The sequence below is a fragment of the Cetorhinus maximus genome, chromosome 10 (assembly GCF_964194155.1).
Source record: "Cetorhinus maximus chromosome 10, sCetMax3.hap1.1, whole genome shotgun sequence".
Classification (NCBI taxonomy): domain Eukaryota; kingdom Metazoa; phylum Chordata; class Chondrichthyes; order Lamniformes; family Cetorhinidae; genus Cetorhinus; species Cetorhinus maximus.
The window spans coordinates 26,446,708-26,468,496 of record NC_135888.1 but is presented as its reverse complement, the minus strand read 5'-3'; the positions used below and the strand labels follow the sequence as shown (position 1 = coordinate 26,468,496).

General features: G+C 44.8%; 2 protein-coding genes across 4 annotated transcripts in view; both read right to left on the bottom strand.

Annotated features, from left to right (window-relative positions):
- The window catches only part of sardh (sarcosine dehydrogenase), a 92,362-nt gene extending 89,564 nt beyond the window's left edge, over nt 1-2,798 (bottom strand). The window contains exon 1 of one of the 3 annotated variants that reach the window (XM_078550260.1): nt 2,738-2,798. Coding sequence is in view for 2 of the 3 variants with exons in the window: in XM_078550258.1 (XP_078406384.1) it covers nt 1,604-1,624 (21 nt within the window). In the remaining variant the exon portion in view is untranslated. Of the gene's footprint in view, nt 1-1,603; nt 1,640-2,262; nt 2,349-2,737 lie in introns of those variants that run through there. The other 2 variants (XM_078550259.1, XM_078550258.1) reach the window with 2 other exon arrangements.
- A 10,690-nt stretch (nt 2,799-13,488) lies between these two features.
- vav2 (vav 2 guanine nucleotide exchange factor) overlaps nt 13,489-21,789 on the bottom strand; it is a 200,422-nt gene continuing 192,121 nt past the window's right edge. Inside the window, exons 24-27 of the mRNA XM_078551281.1 lie at nt 20,912-21,035; nt 17,073-17,159; nt 16,273-16,427; nt 13,489-14,290 (exon numbers count right to left, since the gene is read on the bottom strand). Of these exons, the coding sequence (XP_078407407.1) occupies nt 14,243-14,290; nt 16,273-16,427; nt 17,073-17,159; nt 20,912-21,035 (414 nt within the window). The 3' untranslated portion in view covers nt 13,489-14,242. The remainder of the gene's footprint in view (nt 14,291-16,272; nt 16,428-17,072; nt 17,160-20,911; nt 21,036-21,789) is intronic.

Here is a 21,789-nt window from a genome sequence, read left to right as displayed (position 1 = left end):
TATATATAAATGATCTAGATCTTGGTGTGCAGGCGACAATTTCAAAGTTTGCAAGTGACACAAAACTTGGGAGAATTGTAAATGGTGAGGAGAACAGTGTAGGGCTTCAAAAGGACATTGACATATTGGTGGAGTGGGCAGATAGTTGGCAGATGAAGTTCAATGCAGAGAAGCGTGAGGTGATGCGCATTGGTACAAAGAATATGGAGAGACGGTATGAAATAAAGGATACTATTCTAAAGGGTGTTCAGGAGCAGAGAGACCTGGTGTATATGTACATAAGTAATTAAAGGTGGATGGCAGGTAGAGAGAGCTGTTTCTAAAGCATACAGTATTCTAGGCTTCATTAATAGGGGCATAGAGTATAAGAGCAGGGAGGTTATGACGAACTTATACGAGACACTGGTTAGACATAAGCTGGAGTATTGTGTACAGCTCTGGGCGCCACACTATAGGAAGAATGTCAACGCATTGGAGAGAGTGCAGAAGAGGTTTACGAGAATGGTTCCAGGGATGAGACACTTCAGTTATGAGGAATGATTGGAGAAGTTGGGACTGTTTTCTTTGGAGAGGAGAAGGCTGAGAGGAGACTTGATAGAAGTTTTCGAAATAATGAGGGGTCTGGACAGAGTAGATAGGAAAAGCTGTTCCTGCTCGTAAAAAGATCGAGAGCCAGAGGACAAAGTTTTGAAATATTTTGCAAAAGAAGCAAATGTGAGGTGAGAAAATTTTTTTTCACACAGCGAGTCATTCGGGACTGGAATGCACTCCTTGGAAGTGTGGTGGAGGCAGGTTCAATCGAGGCATTCAAGAGGGTATTGGATGGTTATTTAAATAGAAACAGTGTGCAGGGTTACGGGAAAAGGCAGGAGATTGGCACTAAGTTAAAATGCTCAGAGAGCCGGTGTAGACTTGATGGGCCGAATGGTCTCCTTCGACACTGTAACAATTCTGTGATTCTGTTTTTATATTCCTAGCTAGCTTTCTCTCGTACTCTAATTTTTCCCTCCTTATTAATCTTTTAGGCATTCTTTGCTGTTTTTTATATTCTGTTCAATCTTCAGACTTGCCACCCATCTTTGCACAATTATATGCTTTTTCTTTAAGTTTGATACTGTCTTTATTTTCGTTAGTTAATTACCGATAGTATCCCCTGCCCTCACATCGTCCTGGAACTTTTCTTTCTCATTGGAATGTATCTATTCTTTATATTCTGAAATATCCCTTTAAATGTATGCCAGTGCATCTTTATTGACCTATCCATTATCCTAAATTGTCAGTTCACTTTAGCTAGCTCTACTTTTATGACCTTATAATTGCCCCTATTTAAATTTGAAATACTAGTCTTAGACCCACTTCTCTCTCTCAAACTGAATGTAAAATTCAAACATATTATGATCACTGTTACCGAGAGGCACCTTCACTATGAGGTCATTAATTAATCCTATCTCGTTGCACAATACCAGGCCCATTTGCTCTCTGGCTGGTGCCAGAACATGTTATTCTAAGAAACTATCCCAAAAACGTTCTATTATTCCTCTCAAGTCTACCTTTGTCCATCTGTCTATATGCAGATTAAAATCCCCCATGATTAATGCCTTACCTTTCTGATAAGCTCTTCCATTATACCATGTGGTTACTGTTCAGGAGGATGAACACCACTCCCATAAGTGACGTTTTGCCTTTATTATTTCTCATCTGTACCCACACCACTTCAGTGTCCAGTAAAGATCAGCACAAGCTTGAGGAACAACAGTTTCTGCTGATTAAGCACTTTGCTGCCTTCTGGACTCAATATTGAGTTCAACAATTTCAAACCATGGACTCTGTGCCCCATTTTGATTTTTTTTTTGCTATGTGCTGGTCTGAATCTTGTTTATTGTGTTCTTGCTTTCAGACAGAATTGTTCATCATTCTGCCATTCGCACTCGCTCTGGACCAATGTTTTGTTTTTTTACTACAACCGTTAACACTGCCTTTGCTTTTTGTGCCTCACATCCTTTAAAAGGTACCTGGATGAGCACTTGGCATGTCATAACATTCAAGGCAATGGGCCGAGTGCTGGTAAATGGGGTTAGGTAGGTAGGTCAGGTGTTTCTCACCTGTCGGTGCAGACTCGATGGGCTGAAGGGCCTCTTCTGCACTGTGAGATTCTGTTCCAGGACACCTTTGACATTTAATCTCTTGCATCCACGACCCAATCCCAGACCTTCCCTTTGTTCCACCCCCCACCCAAACCTTCAACAACATAAAACCCATCACCATATTTCTACCTCCCTGCAGAGCTCTGAAGAGTCAAACGGACGCGAAATGTTAACCCTCTTTCAGTCTCCACAGACACTGCCGGACCTGCTGAGTTTTTCCAGCATTTTCTGTTTTTATTTCGGGGAAGAGTCAGTTTTGACAGTTGTAGGGATTTCTCCTCTCCGCCTCTCCAGCAACATTTTCAAAGACATTCTGACACACATTCAATCCGGAATTCTTTCCCCTCGGGAATCACATGAAGTTTGTGTATTTGGGGACACGATCGAGACATTCAGAAACGTCAAATTCCCGGAGCGGCCGGTTCCCAAATCCGGGCTGGGTCCGGCCGGAGGGGCTTCTGACCCCGGGCTCAGGCTCCAGGAACTGAGACCCTCCCCGCCCCCCCGGGACCCGCACCGACCTCCGAACCCCCCCTGCCACACTCTCGACCCCCCCCCAGACCCGCTCCGATCCCCGGACCCGATTCACTCACCTCCGCCTTGCGCTCGGCACAAGATTCAACTCCGCCCCCCACCCCAGTCAGCGGGAGGACGGTCAAGACTGGATCGAGCTGGATCTCCCCCCCCCCCCCCGGCCCAAACACAGGGAATAAACCCCCCTACACCGGGAATAAACACAACCAGGAGTGACTCCCAACACCGGGATTAGCATAAACCCCGCAACACCAGGAGTAAACAACAGAAGAAATTGGAACAAGACCAGGCCACATGGACATCGCGCCTGCTTCACCATGAAATACAATCATGACTGATCCTGGTTTTTAATTCCACTTCCCTGACCCACTGCCTGGGAGTAAACCCCCTCAACATCAGGAGCAAAAGACACTGGCGTAAACCCTGCATAAAACCAGGAGTAAATTGCCCTACACCAGGAGGAAACAACACTGCGAATAAACAGCACCAGAATTAAACAAAATTGGATCTTCTTTGGGCAGGAGTCCTCTCCCCGTTCAACGGATCCTTTTACCCACCTCCAATATTCTCCCTCCACCTGGACCCCTCCCTCTGGATTCTTACCTTCTCTTGATCTTTTCATTGAGAACTGTCCGCGTGACATTAGCCGTCTCAATTTCTCTGCTCCTCTCACCCATTCTAACCTGTCTCTCTCTGAACTTACTGCACTCCTTTCTCTCAGGTCCAACCCAACATTGTCATCAAACCCGCTGACAAGGGTGGTACTGTTGTTGTCTGGCGCACTGACCTCTACCTCGCGGAGGCTGAGCGTCAACTCGCAGACACTCCCTCCTACCTCTCCCTGGACCATGACCCCACCACTGAACATCAAGCCATTGTTTCCAGGACTGTCACTGACCTCATCTCTGGAGATCTTCCTCCCACAGCTTCCAACCTGATAGTCGCCCAACCTCGGACAGCCCGCTTCTACCTCCTACCCAAAATCCACAAACAGAACCTCTCTGTCTCAATTTCTGATGATAGACTGTCCACCAATATCCATTACAAGCCTACCGACTCCTACAGCTACCTCGACTACAGCTCCTCACACCCCGCTTCCTGTAAGGACTCCATCCCATTCTCTCAGTTCCTTCGCCTCCGTCACATCTGTTCTGATGACGCTACCTTCAAAAACAGCTCCTCTGACATGTCCTCCTTCTTCCTTAATCGAGGTTTTCCACCCACAGTCGTTGACAGGGCCCTCAACTGTGTCCGGTCCATCTCCCGCACATCCGCCCTCACGCCTTCTTCTCCCTCCCAGAAACATGATAGGGTCCCCCTTGTCCTCACTTATCACCCCACCAGCCTCCGCATTCAAAGGATCATCCTCCGCCATTTCCGCCAACTCCAGCATGATGCCACCACCAAACACATCTTCCCTTCACCACCCCCCGGCGGCATTCCGTAGGGATCATTCCCTCCGGGACACCCTGGTCCACTCCTCCATCACCCCCTACTCCTCAACCCCCACCTATGGCACATCCCCATGCCCACGCAGAAGATGCAACACCAATCCCTTCACTTCCTCTCTCCTCACCGTCCAAGGGCCCAAACACTCCTTTCAAGTGAAGCAGCATTTCACTTGCATTTCCCCTAACTTAGTCCACTGCATTCGTTGCTCCCAATGCGGTCTCCTCTACATTGGAGAGACCAAACGCAAACTGGGTGACTGCTTTGCAGAACACCTGCGGTCTGTCCGCAAGAAAGACCCAAACCTCCCTGTCGCTTGCCATTTTAACACTCCACCCTGCTCTCTTGCCCACATGTCTGTCTTTGGCTTGCTGCATTGTTCCAGTGAAGCCCAACACAAACTGGAGGAACAGCACCTCATCTTCCGACTAGGCACTTTACAGCCTTCCGGGCTGAATATTGAATTCAACAACTTTAGATCTTAAACTCCCCCTCCCCCCATCCCCACCCCGTTTCTTCCCCCTCCCTTTTGTTTTTTTTTCAATAATTTATATAGATTCTTCTTTTCCCACCTATTTCCATTATTTTTAAATCTACAACTAATACCTTGTTAGTCTTTCCACCCCACCCCCACTAGAGCTGTACCTTGAGTATCCTGCCATCCATTCTTAATTAGCACTTTTCTTAGATAATATCACCACCTTCAACACCTCTTTGATCCTTTTGTCTGTGACATCTTTTGATCATCTGCTCCTATCACTGCTTGCTTGTCCCTACAACCACCCCACCCTCAACTTCTCTCTCCCCCCGCCCCCCAACCTTAGACCAGCTTATATTTCTCCCCTCTCCTAACTATACTTCAGTTCTGTTGAAGGGTCATGTTGGACTTGAAACGTCAACTCTTTTCTTCTCCACCGATGCTGCCAGACCTGCTGAGTTTTTCCAGGTAATTCTGTTTTTGTTTAAAATTGGATCAATGCTGAGGCCACAATTACTTACAATATATATATTAACGACTTGGATGAGGGAAACGAATGTACTATCACCAAGTTTGCAGATGACACAAAAATGGGTGGGAAGGCAAGTGGGTGAGGATGATAGAAAGAGCTGACAGAGGGATAAAGGCAAAAATGCTGGAATCTGAAACGGAAACAAAAAATGCTGGAAAAACTCAGCAGGTCTGACAGCATCTGTACAGAGGGAGACAGTGATAACGTTTCAAGTCCGTATGACTCTTCTTCAGATCTAAAGGGAGGTAGAGATATGGTGAAATATATACTGATTAAGGGAAGCGGAACCAGTGAAGCTGGATAGAAGGCCAATGATAGGTGGAGACAAGGGAGAGATGGCAAAAGGTGTCATAAACAAAAGGTCAAAGAGTTATTAATGGTGGTTGTACTGGCTAAAGGAGGTGCTAATGGGGACATTAAGGAAGCAAAATGTGATTAATGGCCAGACCAGGGTAAGCACTCTGGAAAGTGACACTTGGCCCCAGTGGGGGTGGAGTGGGGGAAGAAAGATCAAAAATAGGCTAAAAGCTGGGGATAAAACAATGATTGAAAATGGAAATAAATTTTAAAAATAACAATGGAAATAAGTGGAAAAAAATAATAAAAATTTTTTAAAAATAAATATGGAAAAAGGGGGATGAAAAAACGGGTGGGGATGGAGGAGAGAGTTCATGGTCTGAAGTTGTTGAACTCAATGTTAAGTCCAGAAGGCTGTAAAGTGCCTAGTCAGAAGATGAGGTGCTGTTCCTCCAGTTTGCGTTGAGCTTCACTGGAACATTGCAACAGGCCAAGGACGGACATGTGGGCATGAGAGCAGGGTGGTGTGTTGAAATGGCAAGCGACAGGGAGGTCTGGGTCATACTTGTGGACAGGCCGGAGGTGTTCTGCAAAGCGGTCACCCAGTCTGCGTTTGGTCTCTCCAATGTAGAGGACACCGCATTGGGAGCAGCGAATGCATTAGACCAAATTGAGGGAAGCGCAAGTGGAGTGCTGCTTCACCTGAAAGGAGCGTTTGGGCCCTTAGGCGGTGAGGAGGGGGGAAGTAAAGGGGCAGGTGTTGCACCTTCTGCAATTGCATGGGAAGGTGCCGTGGGAGGGGGTTGAGGTGTAGGAGGTGATGGAGGAGTAGACCATGGTGTCCCAGGGGGAACGGTTCCTATGGAATGCCAATGGGGGGAGGAGGGGGGATGAAGGGAAGATGTGTTTGGTGGTGGCATCATGCTGGAGTTGGCAGAAATGGCGGAGGATGATCCTTTGAATGCGGAGGCTGGTGAGGTGATAATTGAGGACAAGGGAGACCCTATCATGATTCTGGGAGGGAGGTGAAGGTGTCAGGGCAGAGGCAAGGCAGATGGGTCAGGCATGGCTGAGGGCCCTGTCAACCACTGTGTGTGGGAAACCTCGATTAAGGAAGAAGGAAGACATGTCAGAAGCACTGTTTTGCAAAGTGGCATCATCGGAACAGATGCAATAGAGGCGAAGGAACTGAGAGAATGGGATGGGGTCCTTACAGGAAGCAGGGTGTGAGGAGCTGTAATCGAGGTATCTGTGGGAGTCGGTGGGTTTGTAATGAATATTGGTGGACAGTCTATCACCAGAAATTGAGACAGAGAGGTCAAGGAAGGGAAGGGCAGTGTCAGTGATAGTCCATGTGAAAGTGATGGTGGGGTGGAAATTGGAAGCAAAATTGATAAATTTTTCCAGGTCCAGACGAGAGCATGAAGCAGCACCAAAACAGTCATCGATGGACCAGAGAAAGAGTTATGGGAGGGGGCCTGAGTAGGACTGGAACAAGGAATGTTCCACATACCCCATAAAGATACAGGCATAACTGGGGCCCAAGCGGGTACCCATAATCACACCTTTAATTTGGAGGAAGTGAGACAAGTTTAAGGAGAAATTATTCAATGAGAGAACAAGTTCAGCCAGAAGGAGAGTGGTGGTGGATGGGGATTGTTTGGGCCTCTGTTCAAGGAAGAAGCGGAGAGCCCTCAGACCATCCCGATGGGGAATGGAGGTGTAGAGGGATTGGATGTCCATGGTGAAGAGGAGGCGATTAAGGCCAGGGAACTGGAAATTGTTATGACGTAGGGCATCAGAGGAATCATGGATGTAGGTGGGAAGAGACTGGACAAGGGGAAAGAGAACGGAGTCAAGATAGGAAGAAATAAGTTCCATGGGGTAGGAACAAACTGACATGATCGGTCTCGGTACAGTCTTGTTTGTGGATTCTGGGGAGGAGGAAGAAGCGGGCTCTCCAAGGTTGGGAGACTATGAGGTTGGAAGCTGTGGAGGGAAGATCTCCAGAGGAGATGAGGTCAGTGACAGTACTGGAAACAATGGCTTGATGTTCGGTGGTGGGGTCATGGTCCAGGGGAAGTGTCTGAGAGTTGGTGCTCAGCCTCTGCGAGGTAGAGGTCAGTACGCCAGACAACAGCAACACCCTTGTCGGCAGGTTTGATAACAAAATCAGGGTTGGACCTGAGAGAACGGAGTGCAGCAAGTTCAGAAGGAGACAGGTTAGAGTGTGTAAGAAGAGCAGAGAAATTGAGATGGCTGATGTCACGCCGACAGTTCTCAATGAAAAGGTCAAGGGCAGGTAAAAAGCCAGAGGGAGGGGTCCAGGTGGAGGGAGAATACTGGAGGCGGGTGAAAGGACCCGTGGAACAGGGGGAGGAGGATTCCTGCCCAAAAAAGTGAGCACGGGGATGAAGGCGGCAGAAGAAGAGTTCAGCATTGCGCCGAGCCTGGAATTCATTGAGGTGAGGGCACGAAACTGAGTCCTTTGCTGAGTACTGAACGTTCAGCATCAGAGAGGGGAAGGTCAGAGGGTATGGTGAATACGCAGCAAAGGCTGGGATTACAAGAAGGGATGGGGTCAGAGGGACGGGAAGGGGTAGAGGGTCCTGCATGGGCGTTGGTGTCAATGAGCTGTTGGAGCTTCTGTTCCTTAGCACATGAAAGGAAGAGACAAAGTTTCTTGTTAAGACATTGGATGACACGAAGAATAAAATGAAACTGGGGTGCAAGGACAGCTTTGAGATAGAGTGAGTTGGTGCTGCTGGAGGGAAAGGTCATGTGTGTTCATATGGCGGTGCATGGCACTGAGTGTGGATCTCAGGATACAGTGAGAACAGTCCGAGGAGCGTTGTATGTCCCAGAGATACCCGTAATCCTGAGTGGATTTGAAACATGAGGAATGGAACTTCAGTTGGAATCCAGTGGGGTAAGTCAGCGACGGAGAGAGTCACTGAGGAAGGAAATATGGTTGTGAAAGCGTGTGAAGTCTTGCTAAGTCTACAGAGGGATATAGACAGGTTAAGTGAGTGGGCAAAAACTTGGCAGATGGAGTATAATGTGGGAAAATGTGAGGTTATGCACTTTGGCAGGAAGAATAGGAGCTGAATATCATTTAAATGGAGAAAGATAGCAGAAAGCTGCAGCACAGAGGGAGTTGGAGGTCCTCATGCATGAATCCCAAAAAACTAGCATACAAGTTCAACAGGTAATCGGGGAGGCAAATGGAATGTTGGCCATTATTTCAAAGGGAATGGAGTATAAAAATAGGGAAGTCTTGCTAAAACTATAGAAGACACTAGTTAGACCACACCTAGAATACTGTGAACAGTTTTGGTCCTCTTATCTAAGGAAGGATGTAATGGAATTGGAGGCAGTCCAGAGAAGGTTCACTAGGTTGATCCTGGGTATGGAGGGATTTTCTTATGAGGACAGGTTGAGAATGTTGGGCCTGTTCTCATTGGAGTTTAGAAGAGTGAGAGGTGACCTTATTGAAAAACATAAGATTCTTAGAGGGCTTGACAGGGTAGATGCTGAGAGGTTGTTTCCCCTTGTGGGAGAGTCTAGGATCAGAGGGCATAATCTCAGAGTAAGGGGGTCCCCCATTTAAGACAGAGATGAGGAGGAATTCCTTCTCTCAGAGGGTAGTGAATCTGTGGAATTCTTTACCACAGAGGGCTGTAGAGGCTGGGTCGTTAAGTATATTCAAGGCTGAGATAGACAGATTTTTAATCAGTAAGGGAATCGAGGGTTATGGGGAAAAGGCAGGAAAGTGGAGTTGAGGATTATCAGATCAGCCATGATATCACTGAATGGCAGAGCAGGCTCGGTGGGCCGAATGGCCTACTTCTGCTCCTACGTCTTATGGTCTATTCCCCAAAACACGAGGAGTAAACAACAGAATAAACTGGCAACACAAGGTGTAAATTCCCTAATACTGGGACTAAACAACATGCTGAGTGAAATACTAAGCAATTAGAATCAAGTCTGCTCCTCATTACCAGGTGTAACTAACCCCTCCCTAGTTATCCTCAACATTGGAAGTAAACACACTTGATGGGAGGTGGTGGTTATTCAGAGATAGGTGAGTAGCGTTTAATTCAGGGGCTTGGTTGCTGTAACTCGATGTAACATTTACCTGTCTTATGTGTCAGGCACTTTCTACTAAAATTAACGTGGTTAAAAATGGTGATAACATAACTACGTGTGGCTTAGTCAGCTTTGAAGACTGCCCTGCCGGAAGAACATGAGAAGTAGGAGGAGACCATTCGGCCCATTGAGCCTGCCATCCCATTCAATATGACCATGGCTGATCCTTACCTCAACTCAACTTTCCTGCCCACTCCCCATATCCCTCAATTCTCTGAGACACCAAAAATCTGTCTATCCCAGTTTACCACTTCCCCTGTGATTGTAATTTCACCAAATTCCTCTCTCCCTTTCACCTCCTGATTTGCAGCTATTACTGGAATGTTTTTGTATCCTCTATAGTGAAGATAGAAGTAAAATATTTGTTCATTTCATCTGTCATTTCCTTATTATCTATTAACTCCCCATTCTCACTCTCTAAAGGACCAACACTCACTTTACTTACTCTTTTCCTTTTTAAATACCTGTAGAAACTTATTATCCGTTTTTACATTTCTAGCTAGCTTCCTGTCACATTCTAATTTCTTTCTCCTGATTAACCTGAGTCATTCTCTGCCGTTCTTTATATCTGTCCAATCACCTGACCTGCCACTCATCTTTGCATGCTTTTTCCTTAAGTTTGATGTTTTCCTTAACTTCTTTAGTTAACCACAAATGGTGGGTCCCCCCGCCTTAGAATTTTTCTTTAAAATAGGAATATACTTATTCTGAGTATTCTGAAATATCCCCTTAAATGTCTGCCAATGCTTCTCTATTGATCTATCCCCTAGCCTAGTTTCCCAGTTCACTTCAGCTAGCTCAGCTTTCATCCCCACATAGTTGCCCTTATTTAAGTTTAAAATACTAGTCTTAGACCCACTCTTTTCCCTTGCAAACGATATAAAATTCAATCATGTTGTGGCCGCTGCTACCTAGGGGTGCCTTCACTCCGAGGTCATTAATTAATCCTGTTACATTACACAATACCAAGTCTAATATAACCTGCTCTATGGCTGGTTCCAGAACATGCTGCTCTAAGAAACTATTTTGAAAACATTCTATGAATTCCTCATTCAGGCTACTACTGACAATCTGATTTTTCCACTTTATATGCAGATTAAAATCACCCATGAGTATTGCTATCCCTTTTTCACAAGCACCTAGTATTTCTTCTTGTGTCCTTTGTCCTACATTGTGGTTACTGTTTGGGGGCTTGTAGACCACTCCCATGAGTGACGACTTTCCCCTACCATTCCTCATCTTCACCCAAACCGATTCGACATTCTGATGTCCTGAACCAAGGTCATCTCTAACTATTGCACCTATGCCATCCTTGATCAACTGTGCTACCCCTCCACCTTTACCTAGCTTCCTATTCTTCTTGTACATCAAATACCCCTCAATATTAAGGACCCAATCCATGTCACCCTGCAGCCATGTCTCTGTAATTGCTATCAGATCATATTTATTTACTTCAGTGTGGGCCATCAAGTCATTCAGCTGGACTATTAAAATAATATCAAGTCATTTAGTTTGTTATGAATGCTACGTGCATTCAGATACGGATCTTTAGTCTTGTCTTTTTGTTATCTTTGTAACATCTAGTCTTGACTGTTGATGTATTCTTAGTTTTTTTTCTCTCTGTCCCTTCCTGCCATTCTGTGACCCTCATTTCTCATATTACTATTTTGCTCTCCTGTGTTGACTCTACCCCTTGAATTGCTACCTCTACCCAAACTTGATTCCTCAGCCCTCTTGTTTAGTTTAAAGCCCTCTCTACTTCCCTAGCTATGCGATTTGCGAGGACACTCGTCCCAGCACAGTTCAGGTGTAAACCGTCCCAACGGTACAGCCCCCACTTACCCCAGCACTGATGCCAATGCCCCACAAACCGGAACCCACTTCTCCCACACCAGTCTTTGAGCAACACATTCATCTCTCTAATCTTATTTGCCCTATGCCAATTTGCACGTGGCTCAGGTAATAATCCAGAGATTATTACCTTTGAAGTTCTGCTTCTTAATTTGGTACCTAGCTCCTCATACTGACTATGCAGAACCTCATTTCTTATCCTGCCTATGTTGTTGGTACCTACATGGGCCACAACAACTGGATCCTTCCCCTCCCAATGCAAGCTCCTCTCCAGCTCCGAGCAAATGTCCCGTACCCTGGCCCTGGGCAGGGAACACAGCCACCTGGACTCTCGCTCTTTGCTGCAGAGAACAGTGTCAATCCCCTCATTATACTATCCCCTACTACCGCTGCATTCCTTTTTGCTCCCCCAGTTTAAATATCTTCCTGTACCATAGTGCCATGGCCAGCCTCCTCATCCACCTGGTAGACCCCTCGCTTTCATCCACACAGGCTGTGAGCATCTCAAACCTGTTTGATAATTGCAAAGTCAGAGGCTCCTCTACTATTTTTTGCTTGGTCCCTTTACCTGTCTCACTCACGGTTACATCCTCCTGTCCCTCACTGCTGACCAAAACGGATGACCCTATTCTAAGAGACGTGACCGTGTTCTGGAACAAAGTGTCCAGGTATTTCTCACCCTCCCTTATGTTGTGCAAAATCTGCAGTTTGGCTTCCAGATTAATAGTCCTGATGCAGAGTTCCTCAATCTGTTTACACTTTCTGCAGACGTTTTTGTCCTGGATCGCCTTGGCGTCCTAAAGCTCCCACATTCCACAGCTGCAACATAACACCTGTTCTGTCATTGTTACATTAATTAGTTAGCTTAATTTAATTATTCACTTAATTAATTTAAAATAATCCCTATGTATACCACACTCTCTCCTCGGCGCACCGAATTCCCACAAGAATCTAATTCGTTACTCACTCAGTCTCCGTCTCACTCCAGCTTAGTTACCTGTCTCCTCGCATACCCGTTACTGATATTCAAGATGGAACATCCACAACCCTCTGGAGGAGAGGATTCCAAAGATTCACAACCCTTTGTGGGAAGAAATTTATCCTCATCTCAGTCCTAAGTGATCAGCTCATTATGCTGAGACTGTGCCCTGTGTTCTAGATTTCCCAGCCAGGGGAAACAACCTCTCAGCATCTACCCTGTCAAGTCCCTTCAGAATCTAAAATGCTTCACCGAGATTGCTTCTCGTTCTTCTAAACTCCAGAGAATATAGACCCAATGTACTCAGACTCTCCTAATAGCACAATGTCTTCATCACAGAGACCGATCTAGTGAACCCTTGCTGTACTGCCTCCAATACATATATATCCTTCCTTAAATATGGAGACTAACATTGCACACAGTATTCCAGGTTTAACACCTTTTCAAAATAATCTGTTTTTCTATTCTTTCAACCAAAGTGAATAACCTCATCTTTACCCACATTATTACTCCATCCGCCACCTTATTGCCCACTCACTCATCTGTCTATATCTCTTTGCAGCCGCTTTGTGTCTTCCTCGCAGCTTACATGCCCCCCTATTGTATTGTCAGCAAACTTAGATACATTATTCTCCATCTTTGTCCAAGTCATTAATATAGATTATAATTAACTGAGGCCCCAGCACTGAACCTTGCTGTGCTCCACTGGTCACAGCCTACCAACTTTGAAATGCCCCATTTATCCCTACTCTCTGCTTCCTGTCCATTAAACAAATCTCCATCCATGCTAATACATCACCCTAACTCCATGAGCCCTTAACTTGTGTATTTATCTTTTGTGTAGGGTACTAACCTGGAAAATTATTTCATCTAGCCCTGCCATGTACTGACCTTTGACTAATTGTTGGTTGGGTATTAAAGTTATACCTCCTGAACAAGCAGCCCTTCCGAGAGTCATACCTTAAGGTGTGCACAGATACTGGCAATTGTGACAGAATCTTCATTTCTGGCTCCATAACTCTCGTGTTTAAGAGTTTGAAGCACTGGCTTGTGCTCAATCACAACATTCAGAAAATGAAAAGAAACAGTTGCTTTTATTTGCTGTTTGTGTGAACCGTACAGTCTGAGTTGCAATCACTGTGTGATCAGCTTCTTCAGTCAGGCCAAGAGCGCAGTGACTTGTCCTGGTTTCCTTGTCCTAGTTTTATCCTTCAAGCAGCAACACAGATTCTCCCAGTCTCTCCAAACCAGCTGCTTCCTGCGTGTTAGCCAGTGCAAAAAAATTGTACCAATTTACATTTTCAATTCATTCCTAAACAAATTGAGCGATAATTTTAACTATAATTCTATTTAACCCACAATGAACCCAAATATATACACTGGCATCAGCCTAAAAACATTCCTTAAAATATTCACATACATTGTGGCATTGCTACTTGGTAAAATAATTACAAATTATTTTTAGAAAGGATTCTCACAGTAGCAGGCATACCCATGTGCCCACGCACACACACCCACATGCATGGCTCATATACAAACACATTCTCCCCCATGTGCTCAAATACCCACACGTACAACCCTGCACACACTACTGAAAATTGTTTCTAATTCTGATTGGCTGTTCTGTAAAAGGAATTTATATACAACATAGGGAGTCTTGTGATGATCAATCTGAGAATTATTAAAAGAGTCATTAGTAAAAAGCAGTAAGATTGATGAAAAGTTATTCGCCATCAGCCCTCGAGAAGCAAGGAGTCATTCTGGGTCCTGGATATCAGGTGTGCAAAATTAATGGCTTCCGGCAGGGCGGGTGACATTACATCGACCAGTCACGGCATTCCTTCCTCATCAACATATGTTGAAGGAAACCAGCCAACCTGTCATTGGGAAAACAACCAATCACAAGTTAGCTTTAAATCATTGATAGGAACCATTAGACATGCAATCAAGAAGCCAATCAGAAGCCTTGGCTCAGTGGGTGAACACATCTTATGATATAAGACCAAGGGTCCAGTGCTGTCAGCTGACTCCATCTACAATTAAGCTCAGTGTCTCGGGTTTGGACAGGTTTGTTACTATACAATGGCACCTCCTCCATAGCGTGTGTCTGTGGACATTGTGTGAGGACAGGATCATATTCATACATGAGTGCATGTATATGGGTGTGCGCATGCATGTCTGTGTATTTGTGTTGGGGGGGGGCGTCTGGGAGAGGGGTGTGAGGTAGGGGGAGGAGGGTGCTGGGGGTAGTCTGAGGGAGGGGGTAGTCTGAGGGAGGGGGGAGTCTGAGGGAGAGGGGAGTCTGCATGAATGATGGAGGTTACTGTCCTTTGACCCTACATTGATGCCAGGTAAGTTTATATCAAGTCTCAGGAATCTGCTGGAGTCAGTAATACAGGATGAAATTACTAAACAATATGAAGGAATGAGTTAACAGCCCAGCCACAAGGATTTCTAGAGGAAGGTGATACTGGACCCTCCTGATACAATTCACTGAAACATTAGCAGCAGAGAAAGGAAATGCAGCAAATCTGGTTCATGTGCTTTTTTTCTAAAATCATTTGGTAAGTTAGCATAGGAGGGTCTCAATAAAGATAATCGCAGATGGAATTAGTGGAAAATGCCCACATAGTGAGATAGCTGGAAGAGAGGCCAAGAGTGAAAGGAGTTTCTCAGACTCAGGGTTCTGTGTGGGGCAAAATTAATCTGCTAGGAACCCTAACAAGCTGAAACCAAACTGAGTTGTGGCAAATTGTGATAAGGCTCATAAAAAAAGAGGACATGTGGTATGGAGGCAAATACAGTTCAATGAAGAAAAGTGTGAAGCAATACATGTTGGAAGAATAGGGATAGGGAATACACCTGAAATGCTGAGACTTTAAGTGGATCTTAGTGTAGATGCAAATAATTAATTATGGCAACAAAAGTAGATTAGGCCAAAAAAATGTAATCCAAGGCCTTGGTGCTGTATCTAGGGATGTGGACTACCAAAGTAAGGAGGTAATGTCAAGTTTATCCAAGATCTTATTTAGGCTGCAGATGTACATTTTTGTTACTCCACCACAGTGAGCACATCAAAGCAATGAGAAACATTCTGTGAAGGTTCACTGGGGTGTTACCAGGGAGAAGGGGCAGGAGTTATGAGGAGCAAAGTGAAAAGTCAGGATATTGTCCACCAGATCAGATCTACAGGATGAAGGGTTCTAATGGGGTCATCACGGAGAGATTATTTTCACTGATTCATGTAAAGGTAATGAGTAGTTAGGTTTCAAAGAATTAAATCACAAAAAGAGCTAACAAGGAGAAAAATATTCATCTACAAAAACAGTGGTCAGAATGTGAAAATCACAGTCAGATTTGCTTTTTTTTTTCATAAAATATTGTTGAAGCTGACCAAACATATTCAGTTAGTTCAGGAAATTAGATCGTTGCTTGAAAAGAGGGAATATTCAAGGGTGTGTGGAGTGACTGAGAGTAGGATTAGACTGGGTGGTATATTAAAGGATGTGGGGAGTGAGGGGGAGAGTGGGATTAGACTGGGTGGGATATTAAATGGTGTGGGGAGTGAGGGGGAGAGTGGGATTAGACTGGGTGGGATATTAAAGGGTGTGGGGAGTGAGGGGGAGAGTGGGATTAGACTGGGTGGGATATTAAAGGGTGTGGGGAGTGAGGGGGAGAGTGGGATTAGACTGGGTGGGATATTAAAGGGTGTGGGGAGTGAGGGGGAGAGTGGGATTAGACTGGGTGGGATATTAAATGGTGCGGAGAGTGACAGAGTGGGATTAGACTGGGTTCACTGTGTGAAGGGCTGTTTCTGGACTAGAACATTCGCGGATTCCTGTTACATTCCAACATTCACCTTTCCATTTGCTTCACCTTTCCACCATCCCTGGTCACCTCCAACCTTGTTGTAGATTTTCACTACATCTCCTTCTCGAAGTGAGAGCTCACGCATGTCACGAGCTGCAAAATTATATCGTGCTGTTGCCATGCTGATGGGTCGGGGGTTAAACACTGTCCGGAGACACAAACTAAGCTTTAGCAAAAGTGAGCTATAAAAACAGGAAGTAACAATAGGAAAACAATCCGGGCTGACTCTCCTCAGACTTTTTGTTTTTCCATTCATGCAAGAGCCTGTCTGATTCTGGCAGTCACTTCTGATCAGTTCAGCTACCGTTTACAGGAACAGAATATTTCAAGCTGACCTTAGGCTTTGAGTGAAAGAGCAGCAAAGACATGGGAAAAACAACAGGTTCTTTCCAACTCCTTTTGAGAAATGTTTCACTTGCTGAATCGCATTCCCCTTGTATTCACAACAGTGACTACACTTCAAATTGTACTTCACTGCCTGGAAAGCACTTTGAGAGGTATTGAGGTTGTGGCTAACCCTGTAGAAATGGGTGTCTCTCCTTACTAAGCTGACATTGCAGTTACAGTGGGGTCTGAGGGCAAAGACGGTTTTTACCCCCCCCACTATGTGAAACTTTTCTCTCAACCCTACACTTTGTGTTTCAGTTTAGTGCACAAGGAATGGGTCTCTCTAACCCGAGCAATAGGTTTGAGGTTTATGTTTCTCATGATACTGTTGTGAAGCTGGGAGCTGGATTAGTCTGAGGGGCTTTAACAGTGAGTTGGAGATGGAAGTAAAGCGAGCAGTACCTGACCAGAAAGGAGCAGAGTTCTGAGATGCAACACTGAAGCCCTGAGGACTAAGAAAAGCAAAGTTGCAGGAAGAGGAGGAAGATGCTGCAGGAGGTTAGAAAGAGAGGAACAGTCAGTACATAAAGAAATATTTAAACAGGAAAATCATATCAAGTGATATTAAAATGCAAAGAAAAACACAGCAATAATTTTCAGAAATAAAATCTCTCATTAAAATGGAGACACTAGATTGAGTAAAATGACTGTCAAATCACAGAATGTCGGCAAAATCATGGGTTCACCATGAAGAGAAGCAGAGGCTGCACCAGTCTGATCGTGAAGGGGTACAGCGGACAGTACTGGAACTGTGCTAGCTGAGACAGGGTAATGAATTTTCACCATCAACATAAGAACATGAAAAATAGGAGAAGACCATTTGCCCATCGAGCCTGCTCTACCATTTAATACGATCACGGCTGATCTTTGGCTTCAATTCCACTTTACCGCCCACTCCCCATATCTCTTAATTCCGAGAGACCAAAAATCTGTCTGTCCCAGCCTTAAATATATTCAACAATGGCGTATCCACAACCCTCTGGGGTAGAGAATACTCAAGATTCACTACCTTTTGAGTGAATTAATTTCTCTTCATCTCAGTCCTAAACGATTGGCCCCTTATCCTGAGACTGTGCCCCCGTGTTTTAGATTTCCCGACCAGCAGAAACAATTTCTCAGCCTCCACCCTGTCAAACCCCTTCAGAATATTGTAAGTTTCAATGAGATTGCCTCTCATTCTTCTAAACTCCAGCAGATATAGACCCAATTTACTCAGCCCTTTCAACCCAGGGACCAATCCAGTGAACCTTCGATGTACTGCCTCGAATGAAAGTATATCCTTCTTTAAATATGAAAACCAAAACTGCACACAGTATTCCAGGTATGGTCTTACCAAAACCCTGTACAGTTGCAGCAAGACTTCTTTATTCTCGTACTCCAATCCTATTGCAATAAAGGCTAACATGCCATTCGCCTTCCTAATTGCTTCCTGCACCTGCATGCTAACTTTGTGTTCCTTGTAGGAATATGCGGAAGTCCCTCTGAACACCAACATTTACAAGTTTCGCACCTTCTAAAAAAATTCTGCTTTTCCATTCTTACTACCAAAGTGAATAACCTCACATTTGCCCACATTATAGTCCATCTGACACCTTGTTGCCCACTCGCTTAATCTGTCTATATCCTTTTGCAGCCTCTTTGTGTCCTCCTCACAGCTTAAATTCCACCTAGCTTTGAACCAACAGCAAACTTAAATACATTAATCTCTGTCTCTTTGGTGAAGGAATTAATAGTTTGTAAATGACTGAGGCCCCAGCACTGATCCTTGTAGTACGCCCCTAGTCACAGCCTGCCAACTTGAAAATGCCCCACTTATCCCTAATTGATCCTTCCTGTCTGTTATCCAATCCTCTGACAATGCTAACATATCACCTGCAACTCCTCGAGCCCTTATCTTTTGCCTGGCACCTTATCGAATGCCTTTTGGAAATTCAAGCATACTACATCTACTGGTTCCCCTTCATCTACCCTACTAGTTACATCCTCAAAAAACTTGAATAAATTTAACAAACATGATTTTCTTTTTGTGAAACCACTTTGGCTTTGTCTGATCATGCTCTGCTTTTCGAAGTGCATTGTTAAGATTTCCTTAATAATAGATTCCAGCACTTTCACAACGACTGATGTCAGGCTAACTGGCCTACAGTTCCCTGTTTCTCTCTCCCTCCTTTCTTGAATAGCAGTGTTACATTTGCCAATTTGCAATCTGCTAGGTCTGTTTTAGAATCTAGGAAGTTTTGGAAATCACTACCATCCATGATCTCCGCAACTATTTCTTTTAGAACCTTAGGGTCTAGGTTGTCAAGTCCTGAGAATTTGTTGGATTTTAATCCCTTAAGTTTCTTCAGCACCTTTTCTTTGCTGATATTAATTACCTCAAATTCTTCTATATTATGAAGGATTACTCTCCATTTCTGATATGTAATTTGTGTCTTCTGTGTGAAGACAGACAAAATATTTATTTTAATGTCTCTGCCATTCCTCATTCCCCATGATAATGTCTCCTGTCTCTGTTGCTTTAAATGTTTTCCGCTGTTTATTTACCACCATAGCTTTTAGTCTATTTACCCAATCAACATTAGCCAGCTCTCTCCTTATACCTAAATTATTGGCTTTCTTTAAGTTTAAGATTCTTGTTTGTGATTGGAGTATGTCACTTTCAAACTGATTATGGAACTTAATTGTATTATGATCACCATTTCCCAGTGGATCTTTTATTATGAGATTTCTAATTAAACATGCCTCATTACACAATACTAGATCGAGGGGTATTGGTCTTACAGCAGCTGACAATGGGGAATAAAACAGCCAGACAGCAAACTAGATAGCAATCCATTAGGGCAGCCAATCCAACTTTCAGAATTTTCCATCAATGTGTAGCTGATTAAAGTTGATTTTATTTCAATGCTGCCACAATTTCCCAGGATTTTGAGTGTGCTAACTCAGTCAGTCACTTACCCTAACACTCCAGGCCTCTGGAGGATGCTATTTATTTTTCATTCATTCACGGGAGGTGTGGGCTTCGCTGGCTGGGCCAGCATTTATTGCTCATCCCTAGTTGCCCTTGAGAAGGTGGTGGTGAGCTGCCTTCTTGAACCGCTACAGTCCATGTGGTGCAGGTACACCCACAGTGCTGGTAGGAAGGGAGTTCCAGGGTTTTGACCCAGTGACAGTGAAGGAATGGCGATATATTTCCAAGTCAGGATGGTGAATGACTTGGACGGGAACTTCCAGGTGGTGGTGTTCCCATCTATCTACTGTCCTTGTCCTTCTAGGTGGTAGTGATTGTGGGTTTGGAAGGTGCTGTCTAAGCAGCCTTGGTGAATTCCTGCAGTGCATGTTGTAGATGGTACACACTGCTGCTACTGTGCATTGGTGGTGGAGCGAGTGAATGTTTGTGGATGTGGTGCCAATCAAGCGGGGCTGCGTTGTCTTAGATGGTGTCAAGCTCCATGAGTGTTATTGGAGCTTCACTCATCCAGGCAAGTGGGGAGTATTCCATCACACTCCTGACTTGTGCTTTGTAGATGGTGAACAGTCTTTGGGGAGTCAGGAGGTGAGTTAGTCATCGCAGGGTTCCTAGCCTCTGACCTGCCCTAGTAGCCACAGTATTTATATGGCTAGTCCAGTTCAGTTTCTGGTCAATGGTAATTCTCAGGATGTTGATAGTTATGGAAACATATCCAACAGTAAAAGCATTTTTGCGGTTATCCCTAAAACTGTTCTTCACTTTGAGTTGATCAGAAGTTGAGTTGTGCCAAGGGGGGTCTTGCATGGTCATTTACTGGTGCGCCCATGAGATTAGGAAAATGGGCTTCCCAATGGGAATTCCTCCTTTACTCAATGTAGTTTGGAGGAAGAACGATAAATAGACAGCAGACAGGTTAGGCTGCACTAGAGAGAGACGGTGCCCTCTTGCTCTCCTACCCACTTTTACAGGAAAGGGGCACCTACAGGGGAATATCCAGACATAATAGGCTACACAGACATCCATATGGATGTGTAACAACTGCTGAAATGGCAACTGCAGCTAGAATGCTGAGATTCACATTTTCCCCATTCACTCCCTTCCATCACTTACCTAGCTGCTTCCCCCACTCTGTTACATACTTACCTCAAGTTGCATACCCCTCATGCTATTTACTTCCCCCTATTATTTACTTACCCCTCATGTTAATTATTTAGCCCGTCACCCACTGATTCAACGTGACCAACTGGCTCACTTGCGATGAGCTGGTTACCTGGAGTCCGAGAGTTTGAACGCTGAATAGTCTTGTCTCGCTGTTTGTACGGAAAGCGTAAAGCTGTATCCAGCTGCTTGAAGCTCTCTTTTAGTGAGTGTGTCTGGTAATATTCTACCAGCTCCTACAATTAAAGAATTAATGCCCACTGTTATTCAATAACCTGAATTCACACGGATAAGTTAACAGTAATCGAGAAACCTTCGACCTTGATCCCTGGTTGTCACTTCACCGGATTTTCAAACTCCCGTCTACACTCCAGGAGCAGACTATAGTGGTAAATGGCTCTCCCAAGAAATGGTGTTTGGCATCATCACTCAAATATGCCTGGGTCTCTTGTCCTTTTCCCTCAACCTTAATCTTACTAAACTCCTGACCACCCAACTTCTCCTGGTCCCTGTGTTAGCCGATATTGTTAATGGAGCTGTCCCCCTCTTATTTAAATATACTCTCATCGCACCTTTCCTTTAAAATCCAACCCTTGACCTCACTGTTCTTGCAAACTACCATCCCAGCCTCAACATCCCTTTCTTCTCCATAGTCACCTCCCAAATCTGTGCTCGCCTTTCCTGGAACTCCATGTTTGAATCCCTCCAAATCAGGTACACCAGCTACATTACTGAACTCCAGCCACATTGCCAGAACAGTTCTTATCAAAGTCACGAATGTATCAAAGTCACAGTCTGTGACTGTGACAAAAGTAAACTTCCCCTCCTCGTCCTTCTCGGCCAGTCTGCAGCCTCTGACACAGTTGACCACACCATCCTTCTCCAACGCCTCTCCACTGCCGTCCAGCTGAGTGGGACTGCTCTCACCTGGTCCCACTGTTATCGATCTAATCGTAACCAGAGAATCTTCTGCAATGACCTCTCTTCCTG